Source organism: Heterodontus francisci, chromosome 28 (genome assembly GCF_036365525.1).
Source record: "Heterodontus francisci isolate sHetFra1 chromosome 28, sHetFra1.hap1, whole genome shotgun sequence".
Lineage (NCBI taxonomy): Eukaryota > Metazoa > Chordata > Chondrichthyes > Heterodontiformes > Heterodontidae > Heterodontus > Heterodontus francisci.
The window spans coordinates 34,897,051-34,916,189 of record NC_090398.1 but is presented as its reverse complement, the minus strand read 5'-3'; the positions used below and the strand labels follow the sequence as shown (position 1 = coordinate 34,916,189).

Genomic DNA, 19,139 nt, shown 5'->3' with positions numbered 1-19,139 from the left:
TTTGGGACATGCTCAGGGCTGTAGAAGAGTTTGTCTATTCCTCTGACTATAGAATCTTCCACCACTATTGCTCTCCTATTCATGTGGATAAATTGTTCTCAACCTCCAGCCCTCTCAACATTCGGTGCAGCTTCCAGTTCCCTGGTGTCACACCTTTGCTCAGGAACACCGTCCTCTAAGTCAATGGGCTGAATTTTACCAGCCCAGTGGAGACAGGGGTTGGAAGCAGGGAGGCTGAGAAAATAGGTGAAGCCACGCACGGAGAGTGCCCCGAAATATCCCTGCCTGTGGGAGAATTTCCCAGGATCAGGCCAGGACAAGGTCCAACTGCTCGCTTCATGAAGGCGGGCAGCCAATCAGGGAAATTAAGGGCCCAATTAGAGGCCATTTTATGAAACTGCCAGTATTTTCCCCTCTTTGCAGCAGCCCCCCCCCCCCCCACCCCCCACCAAGTACAGAGCTCAGCAGCTCTCTAAAGGCAGCCTCCCAACATTAGGCTGGGGTGGGGCAAGGCACCTCCTTTAAATACCCCCTTCCCGGAACCATGCAGATCATCAGGTCACAGCCGCAGCCACAGTTCATCCTGTGGAGGGGCAAAAGACAAAGCTGACGCATTCGCAACCTCTTCTGTCAGAAGTGCTGAGTGAGTGATCCAACGCGATCTCCTCCTGAGTCTCCCACCATCACAGATACCAGTCTTCAATCAATTTGATTCACTCCACATATCAAGAAATGGATGAAGGCCTGGGATACAGCAAAGGCTATGGGCTCTGACAACAGCTCAGCTGTAGCACTGAAGACTTGTGCTCCAGAACTAGACTTTCACTAGCAAAGTTGTTCCAGTACAGCTACAACACTGGCATCTACCTGACAATGAGGCAAATTGTCCAGGTATGTCCTGTCCACGTAAAGCAGGGCAAATCCAATTTGGCCAATTACCGTGCCATGTCTTTTTAAAAATTCATTCTCCGGGTGTGAGCATGACTGGCAAGGCATTTGTTGCTCATCCGTATTTGCCCATCACTTTGATGATGATTGAGAGTAAACTGATGGTGCGGTAATTGGTCGGGTTGGATTTGTCCTGCTTTTTGTGGACAGGACATACTGGGCAATTTTCTACATTGTCGGGCAGATGCCAGTGTTGTAGCTGTACTGGAACAGCTTGGCTAGGGGCACAGCTGGTTCTACAGCACAAGTCTTCAGTACATCTATCACGATGTTGTCAGGGCCCATAGCCTTTGACGTATCCAATGCCTTAACCCATTTCTTGATTTCACATGGAGTGAATCGAATTGGCTCAAGACTGACATCTGTAATTCTGGGGACTTCAGGAGAAAGCCAAGATGGATCATTAACTCGCATTTCTAGCTGAAGATTGTTCCAAATTTTTAATTAAATTATTTTTTTCAGCCAGCACGGACAAGACGGGTTGCATGGCCTCCTTCTCTGCTGTAATTTTTCGATGGTTCTAAATGCTTCAGCCTCGTCTTTTACACTAATGTGCTGGGCATCCCATCATTGAGAATGGGGATGTTTGTGGAGCCTCCTCCTCCAGTAAGTTGTTAACTTGTCCACCACTATTCAGGACTGGATGTGGCAGGACTGCAGAGCTTTGATCTGATCTATTGGTTGTGGGATCACTTGGCTCTGTCTATCACATGCTGCTTCTGCTGTTTAGCATGTATGCAGTCCTGTGTTGTGGCTGCACCGCATTGTTAGGTATGCCTGGTACTGTCCTGGCATGTCCTCCTGCACGCCTCATTGAATCTGACTTTGTTTACTAGTACCGGTTCCTGTGTCCTGATCACCTTCCCTTGCAGCAGGGCCTTGAAGATGACGTTGATTACTCGATGAATTCTCCATTTCAGTTCGCACGTTATCTGCAAAACATTGTATTCCAGGTTACAGCAGAATATGAAGTCCCTCATCCCTTCTACTATTCTAGTAAGTCTCTTCCACATCCTCTGCAAGGCCTTGATATCCTTCTTATATTGTGGTGCCCAGAATTGAACACAATATTCCAGCTGAGTACTAACCAGTGTTTTGTAAAGGTTTAGTATAAACTCCTTGTTTTATTTTAATCTAATCCTCCATGAAGAAAACCAAGGATCACATACATGTTTTTTAAACAGCCTTCTCAACTTGATCTGCCTCCAACCCTTCAGGTACACCAACATGTCTCTGTTGTTGCACTTGTTTAAAATTGTACCTCACTGCATACATATTGCCTCTCCTTATTCTTCCTGCCAAAATTTACCAAGCACACTTTTCTGCTAAATTTCATCTGCCATGTGTCTGCCCATTTTACCTGTCTATGTCCTCCAGAAGCATGTCATTATTCCCCGAACTGTTGACTGGGTTTTGTGCCCTGCACACCCAAGTTCAGGTCATTAATATACATCCAAAAGTGCAGTGTTCCTGATACCAACCCCTGGGAGCACCATTACATTTTTCTCTCCAGTCTGAAAAACGTCATCTCACCAGCATTCTCCGCTTTCTGTCCCTTAGACAATTTTGTATCCATCTGTCCCTTTAACCCTATGGCCTTTCATTTTGCTAACAAGTCTATTATATGGCACCAAGGCTCCTTCGACAGCACCTTCCAAACCCGCAACCTCTACCACCTCGAAGGACAAGAGCAGCAGATTCATGGGAACACCACCACCTGCAAGTTCCCCTCCAAGTCACACACCATCCTGACTTGGAACTATATCGCCGTTCCTTCATTGTCGCTGGGTCAAAATCCTGTAACTCTCTTCCTAACAGCACTGTGGGTGTACCTACCTCACATGGACTGCAGCTGTTCAAGAAGGCAGCTCACCACCACCTTCTCAAGGGCAATTAGGGATGGGCAATTAGGGATGGGCAATAAATGCTGGCCTAGCCAGTAACGCCCACATCCCTTGAATGAATAAAAAAAACCATTGTCATGCAGCTTTTGAAAGTCCATATATACATCAACCCACTATCCTCATCAAACCACTCCATGACTTCATTGAAGAAGTTGATGACTTTAGGAAAACTCAATTTGCCTTTAACAGATCTGGACTGACTTTCATTTATTGGCCCATAAGTTTTCAAGTGCCAATTAATTTTTTTCTGGATTATTGTTTCCAAGAGTTTCCCCACCAATGACATTCGGCTGGTTGGCCTGTTGTTGGCAGGTGTATCTCTCTTCCCTTTTTTGAACAGGGATGTAACATTTGCAATCCTCCAGTCCTCTGGCACCACCCCTCATCCGAGGAGGATTAGAAGATTGTGGCCACAGTCTCCTCAATTTCCACCCTTCCTTCCCTCAGTAATTCAGGATACATCCCAATCAGATCTGATGAATTTTCTACTTTAAAGGACTGCCAACCTTTTAAGTACATTCTCTTTGTCTATTTTTATTCCACTCAATATCACTCCTGCCTCCTCCTTTCATGCTGCATTGACAGCCTCCTCTTCCCTAGTGAAAGCACATGTAAATTACTCATTTAGTATCTCATCCATGCCCTCTGCCTCCATAAATTCTCATTTTTTGGTCCTTAATCAGGCCCACTATTCCTCTGACTACCCTTTCATTATTATGTATTATAAAACAATTCTGGATTCCCTTTTATGTTAGCCGCTAATCTATTCTCATTCTCTCTCTTGGCCCCTCATATTCCCTTTAAGATCTCCTTTGCATTTTCTACATTCAGGTTTGTTCTCCACTGCAGTACGAACTTTACAATTCCCATGTACCATTTCTTTCTGTCTCATTTTGACCTGTATATCGTTTATCACCCAGGGTGCTCTAGGTGTGAATGCCGTTCCTTCCTTCTTCCCGTGCTCCAATAGGAATGTGTCTACTCTGGATAAAGCATCTCCTATTTGACATCCTCCCATTTTTCATTACTGATTTGCTGAACACTTTTTGATTCCAATCCATCTGAGCCCTTTTCAACTCAGTAAAGTGAGTCCTCTTGTACTGAAGTATTTTTATGCTTGGTTGTACCTTGTCCTTTTCCATTACTATTATTATTCGAAGCTGGATGAGATTATGATCACGGTTCCACAAATGCTCTCCCACTAAAACATGCTACATTTCTCCACTTTCTTCCCCAGAGGGAATCTTGAGATTTCTCTACCCCAGAGGGTTGTGGATGTTCCCTCATTAAGAATATTTAAATCCGAGATAGATAGATTTTTGATTTCTCAGGGAATCGAGAGATATGGGGAGTGGGCGGGAAAGTGGAGTTGAGGCAGAAGATCAGCCATGATCGTACTGAATACTGGAGCAGACTCAAGGGGCCTCCTGTTCCTATTTCTTATGTTCTTATCTTCACAGAACTAGATTCAGCAAAACTTCCTTCCTTGTTGGGCTGGAAACACTGATAAAGGAAGTTCTCTGGTATACATTTTAGGAATTTCTCCCACTCTTTGTAGGTTACACTGTTATTATTCCTGTCTATATTAGGATTATTGAAATTTCCCTTCATTACTACACTGCGGTTCTTACATCTTCCTATAAATTGCCTGCAATTTGCTCCTCAATCACTTGCCCATTATTTGGTGGCCTATATTACTCAGTAATGCAATAGCTCCTCTATTGTTGTTTAATTGTAATCAAATACATTCTTGTCCTTCTCCACTGTTACAACCAGGTGAGAAAGGTTTCGAGGGGTCTTTTGCTGTGCTTCACCTAGTCTTATTGTAACAGGGTTTAATTTTTAACACATTGTGTTTTGAGCTTCCCCTTGGTGAATCCTTGTTCACCACTTTCCAATTACAAGGCAAAGAAATGAGCACAACAGGCTTTCTTAGGTTTAAATAAGAAAAATGAAATTTATTAAACCGTAAACCCTAATATGGTTAACACCTATGGCTATACGCCACGCCTCATGCAAGCATGCATACGCGATACACACATGCAAATAGAGACAGGAAAGAGAATAAAAATAAAATGGAGAGGTTTGAGGCAGTCTCTAAAGGGGGTTTCTTGTTACTGTTTCTGTGTCCAGCTCGCCATAAAGTCCTTGATTGTAGACAGCTCTTACTTTTCGTTGGGGCCCAGTATTCTTCTTAAACCTTGCTCACTGTCGGAGACTTTTCACTCTTGGTGTTCATATGTGTTCAATGGTTTCCAAAGCTGGTGAGAGTGAGATGAGAACAGACAGGAGAGAGATGTTCTCACTCCAGGAGAAAACAGTTGTCTGAGTTCAAATCTGTGGCAAGTTCAAAAAACGAACAGCCAGCTAGTCATGTGACTAAATCTGGTCTGACCACTGCTTGTGTGTACTGGGGAAGCAAAGACTGGGTCACTTGTTCCAACACTGTCTGTTATGATGCAAATGCCTTTCTAGTCAGAGGCTTGCAATGTTAAATTTAATGTTCATGTGGCGAAATACTGTGTGCCTCAGTCTTGGCCAATGGGAGGCTTGCCTGACACCACTCGACAACATCAACCTTCTCCAGAGCTGCAATAGCATTTTATTTTATCAATACTGCAAACGCTTTCCTTCTTCTGAACGTTCCCGAATACCTTGTAGTCAGGAATATTAATTGCCCAATTTGCTCCTTCTTGGAATATCTCTGCTGCTGCCATTGTATCATTCTTCCATGTGGCGACTTGCGCCTGCAGCTCACTGACCTTATTTACCATGCCACATGTATTCAGGTATCTGCACTCCAAACATATCTTCGACTGCTTCACATTTGGCTGTTGTCCAATCCCTTGTTCACTGCACTATTCTTTACATTAGTGCTGTTTGCCTCTCCCAGTCTTCCGTGCATCTAGTTTCCTCTCACAACATTTCATTCTGGTTTTCCACCAACCCCCCTCCCCCGCCCAATTAACTTAAACCCTCGCCCAAAGTACCAGTTAGCGAAACAGTGAGGAAATTGATCCCAGCTCCATTCAAGTGTAATCTCTCCATCTTCTCCATCTTCTCCTGCCCCAGAACTTATTCCATTGCCCCCAGAATCTGAAACTCTCTCCTGCATCATTTCTCCAGACACACATTAACCTGGAGGTACTGTGGTCAGTTCTGAGCATCAGGTCTCAGGAAGGATATATTGGCCTTGGAGAGAGTGCAGCACAGATTTACTACAGTGATACTGGAACTTCAAGGGTTAAATTTCAAGGAGAAATTCCAAAAGCTCGGGTTACATTTCCTGGAATTAAGATTGAATGGTGATTGGAGTGACGTTTTCAACATATTATGGGAACAGTTAGGATAAATAAAAAAGAAACCATTTCTGTTGCATGGGAAATTTAGGATTAGGAGATATAGTCTACCAATTGGAATATGAGGTGTGTGCAAACACATCTGTGGGTGAGGGTGGTAAAACCTTGGAAGTGACTGCTGCAAACACCAACTGATGCTGGGCAAAATGCTAAATTTACACCACAAACGAATAGATTTTTGTTCTCTAACCGTTTAACGGGATAACGGGCAAAGGCTGCGATATGGATTAGGTGAAAATTCAGCTGAAACCCATATCCCAAGAAAGGATTTTTCAAAATTTACCAGGTTACACAGTATCTGATCTCACTGTATCCATCCTCCCTGGGTTACACACTGTCTGCTCTCACTGGGTCCATCCTCCCCGGGTTACACAGTGTCTGATCTCACTGGGTCCATCCTCCCGGGTTACACACTGTCTGATCTCACTGGGACCATCCTCCCCGGGTTACACACTGTCTGATCACACTGGGACCATTCTCCCCGGGTTACACACTGTCTGATCTCACTGGGTCCATCCTCCCCGGGTTACACAGTGTCTGATCTCACTGGGTCCATCCTCCCCGGGTTACTTACTGTCTGATCACACTGGATCCATCCTCCCTGGGTTATTCACTGTCTGATCTCACTGGGTCCATCCTCCCGGGTTACACACTGTCTGATCTCACTGGGACCATCCTCCCCGGGTTAGTCACTGTCTGATCTTACTGGGACCATCCTCCCCGGGTGACACACTGCCTGATCCCACTGGGACCATCCTCCCCGGGTTACACACTGTCTGATCTCACTGGGTCCATCCTCCCCAGGATACACACTGTCTGATCTCACTGTCCATCCTCCCCGGGTTACTCACTGGCTGATCACACTGGGTCCACCCTCCCCGGGTTACATACTGTCTGATCTCTTTGGGTCCATCCTCCCCGGGTTACACACAGTCTGATCTCACTGGGTCCACCCTCCCCGGGTTACATACTGTCTGATCTCACTGTGTCCATCCTCCCCGGGTTACTCACTGGCTGATCACACTGGGTCCATCCTCCCCGGGTTACACACTGTCTGATCTGACTGGAACTATCCTCCCCGGGTTACACACTGTCTGATCTCACTGTGTCCATCCTCCCCGGGTTACATACTGTCTGATCTCACTGTGTCCATCCTCCCCGGGTTATTCACTGTCTAATCACACTGGGTCCATCCTCCCCGGGTTACAATCTGTCTGATCACACTGGTAACATCCTCCCCCGGTTACACACTGTCTGATCTCATTGGGTTCATCCTCCCCGGGTTACACAATGTCCGATCTCACTGGGTCCATCCTCCCCGGGATACACACTGTCTGATCTCACTGGGTCCACCCTCCCCGGGTTACATACTCTCTGATCTCACTGTGTCCATCCTCCCCGGGTTACTCACTGGCTGATCACACTGGGTCCACCCTCCCCGGGTTACATACTGTCTGATCTCACTGGGTCCACCCTCCCCGGGTTACATACTGTCTGATCTCACTGGGTCCATCCTCCCCGGGTTACTTACTGTCCGATCACATCGGGTCCATCCTCCCCGGGTTATTCACTGTCTGATCTCACTGGGTCCATCCTCCCGGGTTACACACTGTCTGATCTCACTGGGACCATCCTCCCCGGGTTATTCACTGTCTGATCTCACTGGGACCATCCTCCCCGGGTTACACACTGTCTGATCTCACTGGGTCCATCCTCCCCGGGTTACACACTCTCTGATCTCACTGGGTCCATCCTCCCAGGGTTACACAATGTCTGTTCTCACTGGGTCCATCCTCCCCGGGTTACACACTGTCTGATCTCACTGGGTCCACCCTCCCCAGGTTACACACTGTCTGATCACACTGGGTCCATCCTCCCCAGGTTACACACTGTCTGATCTCACTGGGTCCACCCTCCCCGGGTTACTTACTGTCCGATCTCACTGGGTCCATCCTCCGTGGGTTACACACTGTCTGATCACACTGGGTCCATCCTCCCGGGTTGCACACTGTCAGATCTCACTGGGACCATCCTCCCCGGGTTACACACTGTCTGATCACACTGTGTCCATCCTCCCCGGGTTACACACTGTCTGATCACACTGGGTCCATCCTCCCCGGGTTACACACTGTCTGATCACACTGGGTCCATCCTCCCCGGGTTACGCACTGTCTGATCTCACTGGGTTCACCCTCCCCAGATTACTCACTGTCTGATCTCACTGGGACCATCCTCCCCGGGTTACACACTGTCTGATCACACTGGGTCCATCCTCCCCGGGTTACGCACTGTCTGATCACACTGGGTCCATCCTCCTGGGTTACACACTGTCTGATCTCACTGGGTTCACCCTCCCCAGATTACTCACTGTCTGATCTCACTGGATCCATCCTCCCCGGGTTACTTACTGTCCGATCTTACTGGGTCCATCCTCCCTGGGTTACACACTGTCTGATCTCACTGGGACCATCCTCCCCGGGTTACACACTGTCTGATCACACTGTGTCCATTCTCCCTGGGTTACACACTGTCTGATCACACTGTGTCCATCCTCCCCGGGTTACACACTGTCTGATCTCACTGGGTCCATCCCCCCCGGGATACACACTGTCTAATCTTAGTGGGTCCATCCTCCCCAGGTTACACACTGTCTGATCTCACTGGGTCCATCCCCCCCGGGATACACACTGTCTAATCACACTGGGTCCATCCTCCCCGGGTTATTCACTGTCTGATCACACTGGGTCCAACCTCCCCGGGTTACACACTGTCTGATCTGACTGGAACTATCCTCCCCGGGTTACACACTGTCTGATCTCACTGTGTCCATCCTCCCCGGGTTATTCACTGTCTAATCACACTGGGTCCATCCTCCCCGGGTTACAATCTGTCTGATCACACTGGTAACATCCTCCCCCGGTTACACACTGTCTGATCTCATTGGGTCCATCCTCCCCGGGTTACACAATGTCCGATCTCACTGGGTCCATCCTCCCCGGGATACACACTGTCTGATCTCACTGGGTCCACCCTCCCCGGGTAACATACTCTCTGATCTCACTGTGTCCATCCTCCCCGGGTTACTCACTGGCTGATCACACTGGGTCCACCCTCCCCTGGTTACATACTGTCTGATCTCACTGGGTCCACCCTCCCCGGGTTACATACTGTCTGATCTCACTGGGTCCATCCTCCCCGGGTTACTTACTGTCCGATCACATCGGGTCCATCCTCCCCGGGTTATTCACTGTCTGATCTCACTGGGTCCATCCTCCCGGGTTACACACTGTCTGATCTCACTGGGACCATCCTCCCCGGGTTATTCACTGTCTGATCTCACTGGGACCATCCTCCCCGGGTTACACACTGTCTGATCTCACTGGGTCCATCCTCCCCGGGTTACACACTCTCTGATCTCACTGGGTCCATCCTCCCAGGGTTACACAATGTCTGTTCTCACTGGGTCCATCCTCCCCGGGTTACACACTGTCTGATCTCACTGGGTCCACCCTCCCCAGGTTACACACTGTCTGATCACACTGGGTCCATCCTCCCCAGGTTACACACTGTCTGATCTCACTGGGTCCACCCTCCCCGGGTTACTTACTGTCCGATCTCACTGGGTCCATCCTCCGTGGGTTACACACTGTCTGATCACACTGGGTCCATCCTCCCGGGTTACACACTGTCAGATCTCACTGGGACCATCCTCCCCGGGTTACACACTGTCTGATCACACTGTGTCCATCCTCCCCGGGTTACACACTGTCTGATCACACTGGGTCCATCCTCCCCGGGTTACACACTGTCTGATCACACTGGGTCCATCCTCCCCGGGTTACGCACTGTCTGATCTCACTGGGTTCACCCTCCCCAGATTACTCACTGTCTGATCTCACTGGGACCATCCTCCCCGGGTTCCACACTGTCTGATCACACTGGGTCCATCCTCCCCGGGTTACGCACTGTCTGATCACACTGGGTCCATCCTCCTGGGTTACACACTGTCTGATCTCACTGGGTTCACCCTCTCCAGATTACTCACTGTCTGATCTCACTGGATCCATCCTCCCCGGGTTACTTACTGTCCGATCTTACTGGGTCCATCCTCCCTGGGTTACACACTGTCTGATCTCACTGGGACCATCCTCCCCGGGTTACACACTGTCTGATCACACTGTGTCCATTCTCCCTGGGTTACACACTGTCTGATCACACTGTGTCCATCCTCCCCGGGTTACACACTGTCTGATCTCACTGGGTCCATCCCCCCCGGGATACACACTGTCTAATCTTAGTGGGTCCATCCTCCCCAGGTTACACACTGTCTGATCTCACTGGGTCCATCCCCCCCGGGATACACACTGTCTAATCACACTGGGTCCATCCTCCCCGGGTTATTCACTGTCTGATCACACTGGGTCCAACCTCCCCGGGTTACACACTGTCTGATCTGACTGGAACTATCCTCCCCGGGTTACACACTGTCTGATCTCACTGGGTCCATCCTCCCCGGGTTACTTACTGTCCGATCTTACTGGGTCCATCCTCCCTGGGTTACACACTGTCTGATCTCACTGGGACCATCCTCCCCGGGTTACACACTGTCTGATCACACTGTGTCCATTCTCCCTGGGTTACACACTGTCTGATCACACTGTGTCCATCCTCCCCGGGTTACACACTGTCTGATCTCACTGGGTCCATCCTCCCCAGGTTACACACTGTCTGATCTCACTGGGTCCATCCCCCCCGGGATACACACTGTCTCATCACACTGGGTCCATCCTCCCCGGGTTATTCACTGTCTGATCACACTGGGTCCATCCTCCCCGGGTTACACACTGTCTGATCTGACTGGAACTATCCTCCCCGGGTTACACACTGTCTGATCTCACTGTGTCCATCCTCCCCGGGTTATTCACTGTCTGATCTCACTGGGTCCAACATCCCCGGGTTACACAATGTATGATCTCACTCGGTCCATCCTCCCCGGGTTATTCACTGTCTGATCACACTGGGTCCATCCTCCCCGGGTTATTCACTGTCTAATCATACTGGGTCCATCCTCCCCGGGTTACACACTGTCTGATCACACTGGTACCATCCTCCCCCGGTTACACACTGTCTGATCTCACTGGGTCCACCCTCCCCGGGTTACATACTGTCTGATCTCACTGGGTCCATCTTCCCCGGGTTACTTACTGTCTGATCTCACTGGGTCCATCCTCCCGGGTTACACACTGTCTGATCTCACTGGGACCATCCTCCCCGGGTTATTCACTGTCTGATCTCACTGGGTCCATCCTCCCCGGGTTATTCACTGTCTGATCTCACTGGGTCCATCCTCCCGGGTTACACACTGTCTGATCTCACTGGGACCATCCTCCCCGGGTTATTCACTGTCTGATCTCACTGGGACCATCCTCCCCGGGTTACACACTGTCTGATCTCACTGGGTCCATCCTCCCCGGGTTACACACTCTCTGATCTCACTGGGTCCATCCTCCCAGGGTTACACAATGTCTGTTCTCACTGGGTCCATCCTCCCCGGGTTACACACTGTCTGATCTCACTGGGTCCACCCTCCCCAGGTTACACACTGTCTGATCACACTGGGTCCATCCTCCCCAGGTTACACACTGTCTGATCTCACTGGGTCCACCCTCCCCGAGTTACTTACTGTCCGATCTCACTGGGTCCATCCTCCCCGGGTTACTTACTGTCCGATCTTACTGGGTCCATCCTCCCTGGGTTCCACACTGTCTGATCTCACTGGGACCATCCTCCCCGGGTTACACACTGTCTGATCATACTGTGTCCATTCTCCCTGGGTTACACACTGTCTGATCACACTGTGTCCATCCTCCCCGGGTTACACACTGTCTGATCTCACTGGGTCCATCCCCCCCGGGATACACACTGTCTAATCACACTGGGTCCATCCTCCCCGGGTTATTCACTGTCTGATCACACTGGGTCCATCCTCCCCGGGTTACACACTGTCTGATCTGACTGGGTTCACCCTCCCCAGATTACTCACTGTCTGATCTCACTGGATCCATCCTCCCCGGGTTACTTACTGTCCGATCTTACTGGGTCCATCCTCCCCGGGTTATTCACTGTCTGATCACACTGGGTCCATCCTCCCCGGGTTATTCACTGTCTAATCACACTGGGTCCATCCTCCCCGGGTTACACACTGTCTGATCACACTGGTACCATCCTCCCCCGGTTACACACTGTCTGATCTCATTGGGTCCATCCTCCCCGGGTTACACAATGTCCGATCTCACTGGGTCCATCCTCCCCAGGATACACACTGTCTGATCACACTGGGTCCATCCTCCCCGGGTTACACACTGTCTGATCTGACTGGAACTATCCTCCCTGGGTTACACACTCTCTGATCTCACTGTGTCCATCCTCCCCGGGTTATTCACTGTCTGATCACACTGGGTCCATCCTCCCCGGGTTACACACTGTCTGATCACACTGGAACCATTCTCCCCCGGTTCCACACTGTCTGATCTCACTGGGTCCATCCTCCCCGGGTTACACACTGTCTGTTGTCACTGGGTCCATCCTCTCCGGGTTACCTTGGTCACTGTCTGAGTGAACACTTCCCACAGAATGGCTATAGCCACGGGGAATGGACTTACCACAGGAACCCATGGAACATCATCTCCCTGGGAGCTTTAAATGGGAAGGGGAATTAATTAATGCGGAACAATTCAGAATCAGGTTCAGAAACTATATTCACATTATTGGCTTTCTGTCTCTGCACTGTCTTCATAAATTTAGGTACCGTCAATTCCAGTTTATTTTGCACAAATCAGAGACATCATGGGAACATCATGGGACAGGACATCAGAAATGCTCCATCCATCAATATTGGCGACCACGCTCTGGAAGTGGTTCAAGAGTTCACCTACCTAGGCTCAACTATCACCAGTAACCTGTCTCTCGATGGAGTAATCAACAAGTGCATGGTAAAGGCTTCCACTGCTATGACCAGACAGGCCAAGAGAGTGCAGGAAAATGGCGCATTGACACGGAACACAAAAGTCCGAGTGTATCAAGCCTGTGTCCTCAGTACCTTGCTCTGCGGCAGCGAGGTCTGTACAACATATGTCAGCCAAGAATGACGTCTCAACGCATTCCATCTTCGCTGTCTCCAGAGAATCCTTGGCATCAGGTGGCAGGACAGTATCTCCAACGCAGTAGTCCTCAAGGCAGACAACATCTCCAGCATATATGCCCTACTGAGCCGGCGGCACTTGAGTTGGCTTGGCCATGTGAGCTGCATGGAAGATGGCAGGATCCCCAAGGACGCATTGTACACTGAGCACGTCACTGGTATCAGAACGACTGGCCGTCCATGTCTCTGCTTTAAAGACGTCTGCAAACGCGACATGAAGTCCTGCGACACTGACCACAAGTCGTGAGAGTCAGTTGCCAGCGATCGCCAGAGTTCGCAGACAGCTATAAAGGCGGGGCTAAAGAGAGGCGAGTCGAAGAGACTTAACAGTTGGCAGGAAAAGAGACAGAAGTGTAAGGGGAGAGCCAACTGTGTAACAACCCCAACAACCAATTTTATCTGCAGCGCCTGCGGAGGAGTCTGTCACTCTCGAATTGGCCTTTATAGCCACTCCAGGCACTGCTCCACAAACCACTGTCCACCTCTAGGTGCTGACCCATTGTCTCTCGAGACAAGGAGGCCAAAGAATCAGAGTGCGAATCATTTCAGTTGATCCTTGTTTGTAGGATTTGTGTCTGAGTTTCACTCTCTGGTGTAAGGTAGTTTCTGCTATGAGATTGGTTTGTATCTGAAGAATTACAAGAAAAAAAGGTGGCGTTTCTTATACAAATGAATTGACCCAGTTTGACAAGTCCTGACCCAGTTCAGCTGTGAAGAATGTTTAAGGCTAGTTCGAAATGATTCTTTCTCACTTCCTGTTCAGTAAGTTCAGTAAAACAGACACAAGGTTAAACACCAATTGTTACATCTGCATCTTGAACATGATGAAAATTCACACTGATTAGCTGATGTTTGAAGTTTTAGTTAAACACCCGAGAGCTCTTTCATTACCTGAGTTGCTCAGTATTGAGTGGGGTAAGATCATGGGTGCGGTTAAACCCTGTGGGCCAACTCCGCCAGAGGTCCTGAACCTGCTTTCCTGTAACTTCCAAACTGAAATCTTCTGCAAAAGATGCAGTATGTATTGTGGTAAACATCCAGAGTGAGGAAGAGAAGTCCAGGGCCCACCCCTGTCACAGCTACCTAGGATGGTTTAACACTCTGATTATCTCACACCATCCCTCTTCAAAATGAAAGGAGGGTGCAGAACAACAGTAGCCTGATCTGAGGACCCTCATTGTTAAACAGACCACCCTCAGTAACTGTCTGAGTTCACACTGAGCAACTGGATATAGTCATGAGGAAAAGGAATGGCCACAGCAGCCCAGTCAACATAATCTCACTGGGAGAAATTATCTTTCAAAAGGAAGATTAAAGACAGACATGGAACACAGGCTCAGAAACTATATTAACCTTACCTTGATCCACAGATTCTCCGTTTCCATGGGGAGCCTCCCAGTTCCGTCCTTGTAAACCTGTTGCCCCCAATCCCGAGATTGTTCCTGGTTTTCTTTCAGCAAATCATCGTTTGGTAATTGGATCTGATGCTTCTGTCCTTTGACTGGAAGCTGCTGTTTAAAATAAAACAAGTCGAACCGGTTTAACAACTCTTTCAACTGTGAACAAAGTCAGTCATAAACATTTCAGATTTCCAGCACCCGCAGTATTTTGATTTTAATTCTTTATTAAATACTGTCTCACGGCCCATTCAATAGAAGTGAATCATTCCCTTTCTGTCTGAATCTGTATTCAATGCTCCACCAATTCCCTGATATTTGGCCTTTCAGACCAACACCTAAAAGTCAATGTCTGATGTTTCAATGTGGTGAGAACTTGCCACCTCGAAAGATCAACACTTTAACCATTTAACTGCTGAATGAAAGTGTTGTTGAACGAGGAGGAAGTTATTTTGCCATGGTTACTCCGATTATGTTCAGGATGGTATTCACTCCAGCTGTCTGTTGCCCCTTCACCCGGTGCTCACCGATCTACATTGGGTCCCAGCTTGGCAATGCCTCGATTTTAACATTTTTATTTCTCATGTTCAATTCCCTCCATGGTCTCGCCCCTCTCTATCTCTGTAACCTCCTCCAGCCCTATAAACCTCCAAGATCTCTGTGCTCCTCCATTTCTCGCCTCTTCTACACCCCTAATTTCCTTTGTCCCTACATTAGTATCCAAGCCTTGAGCTGTCTAGGCCCTAAGCACCAGAATTTGCTCTCAAAGCCAAACAGCTCCCCCTCCCTCCACGCTTAAGATGATTTTAAAACTCACCACTTTAACCAAGCATTTACTCAAAAGAGATGTGAGTTGCTGCAGTGCGTCTTGTAGATGGTACACACTGCTGCCACTGTGAGTCGGTGGTGGAGGGAGTGAATGTTGAGGGTGGTAGATGAGGTACTGATGAAGCCGGCTGCTTTGTCCTGGATGAGTGTTGTTGGAGCTGCACCCATCCAGGCACGTGTCAGCTGCCAACTCCAGCTCCTGCCCACGGGAACTGCAACTGATGAATTGTAACCAGGGGCTGAAATGTGTCTCCAGGTGACATCACAAATGAAGCCAGGAACCAATCACACAGCAGCTAGCCCAAGCCCCGCCCAGTCATGATATTACAGGGTCACATGACCAGGCTCTGCTCTTGGTGCAGTCTCACTGGACTGGAGGGCAGGTTGTAAAATCAGCCCAAAAGATGGCGTTTTCTGTGACCCCCAGGTCACATGTAACAATGACCCAAGTGTGCCGCACAGCCTCAAAAAACCCACATACGCTGAATGTGTGGTATTCAAACAATCTATATAGTCTCGGAATGGGACTTTCTCTTACCTTTCTCTCCAGTCGATCTATGGAAGCTCTTTGAATGGGAAGGGTTCTCTCTGGTTGGTGCTCTCACAATCCTGTGCTGGTTCACCTGCTGTTGTTCCTCAGTCTACAATCCCTGTTTACTTCCAGCTCCGTCATTCACCAGGAGATCTAATTATGGCGGAGCAGAAAATGAGAATATTACTGATGGTCTCAAGATAAATATAATGTACATTGTTCTTTAATGTTTAATAATAAAAGGTAACAAACTTAAATAAATTCACCATGTCTCAATCTTCAGTCCCTGGTTAAAGACAGTTCATTCTCTGTCTCGATTCTCAATCCCTGGCTAGTGACAGTTCATTCTCCATGTCACCGCCTTCGGTGCCCGGCTAGAGACAGTTCATTCTCCATGTCACCGCCTTCGGTGCCCGGCTAGAGACAGTTCATTCTCCATGTCTCCACCTTCAGTCCCCGGTTAGAGACAGTTCATTCTCCATGTCTCAATATTCAGTCCCCGGTTAGAGACAGTTTATTCTCCATGTCTCCACCTTCAGTCCCCGGTTAGAGATAGTTCATTCTCCATGTCTCCACCTTCAGTCCCCGGCTAGAGACAGTTCATTCTCCATGTCTCCACCTTCAGTCCCCGGTTAGAGACAGTTCATTCTCCATGTCTCAATATTCAGTCCCCAGTTAGAGACAGTTCATTCTCCATGTCACCGCCTTCAGTCCCCGGCTAGAGACAGTTCATTCTCCATGTCTCCACCTTCAGTCCCCGGTTAGAGACAGTTCATTCTCCATGTCTCCACCTTCAGTCCCCGGTTAGAGACAGTTCATTCTCCATGTCTCCACCTTCAGTCCCCGGTTAGAGACAGTTCATTCTCCATGTCTCAATATTCAGTCCCCAGTCAGGGACAGTTTATTCTCCATGTCTCGATATTCAGTCCCTGTTTAGAGACAGTTCATTCTCCATGTCTCCACCTTCAGACCCCGGTTAGAGACAGTTCATTCTCCATGTCTCCACCTTCAGTCCCCGGTTAGAGACAGTTTATTCTCTATGTCTCCACCTTCAGTCCCCGGTTAGAGACAGTTCATTCTCCATGTCTCCACCTTCAGTCCCCGGTTAGAGACAGTTCATTCTCCATGTCTCCACCTTCAGTCCCCGGTTAGAGACAGTTCATTCTCCATGTCTCAATATTCAGTCCCCAGTCAGGGACAGTTTATTCTCCATGTCTCGATATTCAGTCCCTGTTTAGAGACAGTTCATTCTCCATGTCTTGCCTGTTTTGGGATAAGATTGGCTATTTTTGAATCAGTGGACATTCCATTACATTTTCTGGCTGAACTCCAATCAGGGACCAGACTCCCAGTTTCCATTTGTATTTTAGTGGAATCATGAACAAACAGGGAGGGTTGATAGGAAAATATCATAAGTAACACGGTTCTACCTGCAAAAGGCAGCTGTATTGTCACAACACTGTGACTGGACATGTAACTATAGTAGTCAGTTCACTTCACTTCGTAGTCACATAACAAAGCATGGGGCTGATCTATCAGCAGAACAAGATATTTCTGCTGCTCTGTTACTTTTTAGTGTGGACACTCTGCTGAATAAGTGTTGTTGACTGGGTTTCTAACAGCCTTGCATTGGTACTGGACGACTCTGAGACTGCATGTGCTTCCAGTTAGGTACAAACTCCAAAGTGGGGCTGTTAAGGAATGTTTGTAACTATCAGTGAGACATCTTAATAGGAATAATTAACAATCAAAATAGTTATTTACAGTACCTCAATGTGGAAATTCACAGGAGTTTTCACAATTTATGTACATAACTGGATGATATATGACAACTCATTTACATATTGTTACGAAGAAGGGTCACTGACCTGAAACGTTAACTCTGCTTCTCTGTCCACAGATGCTGCCAGACCTGCTGACTATTACCAGCATTCCTTGTTATCCCTCTGACCCTCTGTACTTCCTAGAGTCCTAACATCCATTGTATATTCCGTTGCCTTGTTAGTCCTCCCAAAATGCATCAGCTCACACAGAAACAGATTATGATTGAATTTTTCCTCCCTTGAACCATGACTTGTAAAAGACCGCAATCCCACTGTTGTTAAAGTTAAAACAAAGCAGTCGGGTTTCTTAACACAGTCTTAAACTTAGGAAGGGGTTAACTTCCCAACACATGCTCACGAACATATAATGAAAGGTAAAGACATAAAAAGGGCAAGGACATTTGCTAAATAGAAAAAAAAATCTTAACTGCAAACAAACATAGGTTGCTGTTGAAACTAGAATCCTTTTTTTAATTATCAGAAAGTCCAAAACTGGAGTTAACAGACTGGAAATGTCGAGTGGGGTACAAGTTGGGGCGGCGCAGTGGTTAGCACCGCAGCCTCACAGCTCCAGCGACCCGGGTTCAATTCTGGGTACTGCCTGTGTGGAGTTTGCAAGTTCTCCCTGTGTCTGCATGGGTTTCCTCCGGGTGCTCCGGTTTCCTCCCACATGCCAAAGACTTGCAGGTTGATAGGTTAATTGGCCATTATAAATTGCCCCTAGTATAGGTAGATGGTAGGGAAATATAGGGACAGGTGGGGATGTGGTCGGAATATGGGATTAGTATAAAATGGGTGGTTGATGGTCGGCACAGACTCGGTCAGCCTAATGGCCTGTTTCAGTGCTGTATCTCTAAACGAAACTAAACTAAGTCACTGGAAAAACCTCTTCTTACACTTTCTTCCTCTTGCACTTTCAGAGATAAATTGAGGCAGCTTAATTTCTGATGCAACCTTTTCTAATGGAGAGAAAACTGGCAGAGAGCAGATTTTCTTGCCGTTTTGCAGACTGCACCTTCTTTTTAATTTTCTTGCAGGGAGGCCTCAGAGAAGTTAGAAGCAGCTTCAAGACAGCTGTGGCTTTTGAATGAGCTGTTCCCTCAACTGCTACTGTTTCAAATCCAGGCAGACTGAAAAGGATGACTTC

General features: G+C 48.2%; 1 protein-coding gene across 1 annotated transcript in view; it reads right to left on the bottom strand.

The window, feature by feature from the left end:
* LOC137345322 (NACHT, LRR and PYD domains-containing protein 3-like) overlaps nucleotides 1-14,912 on the bottom strand; it is a 73,471-nt gene extending 58,559 nt beyond the window's left edge. Inside the window, exons 1-2 of the mRNA XM_068008820.1 lie at nucleotides 14,771-14,912; nucleotides 1,788-1,880 (exon numbers count right to left, since the gene is read on the bottom strand). Coding sequence (XP_067864921.1) covers nucleotides 1,788-1,863 — 76 coding nt within the window. The 5' untranslated portion in view covers nucleotides 1,864-1,880; nucleotides 14,771-14,912. The remainder of the gene's footprint in view (nucleotides 1-1,787; nucleotides 1,881-14,770) is intronic.
* Nucleotides 14,913-19,139: the final 4,227 nt, after the last annotated feature.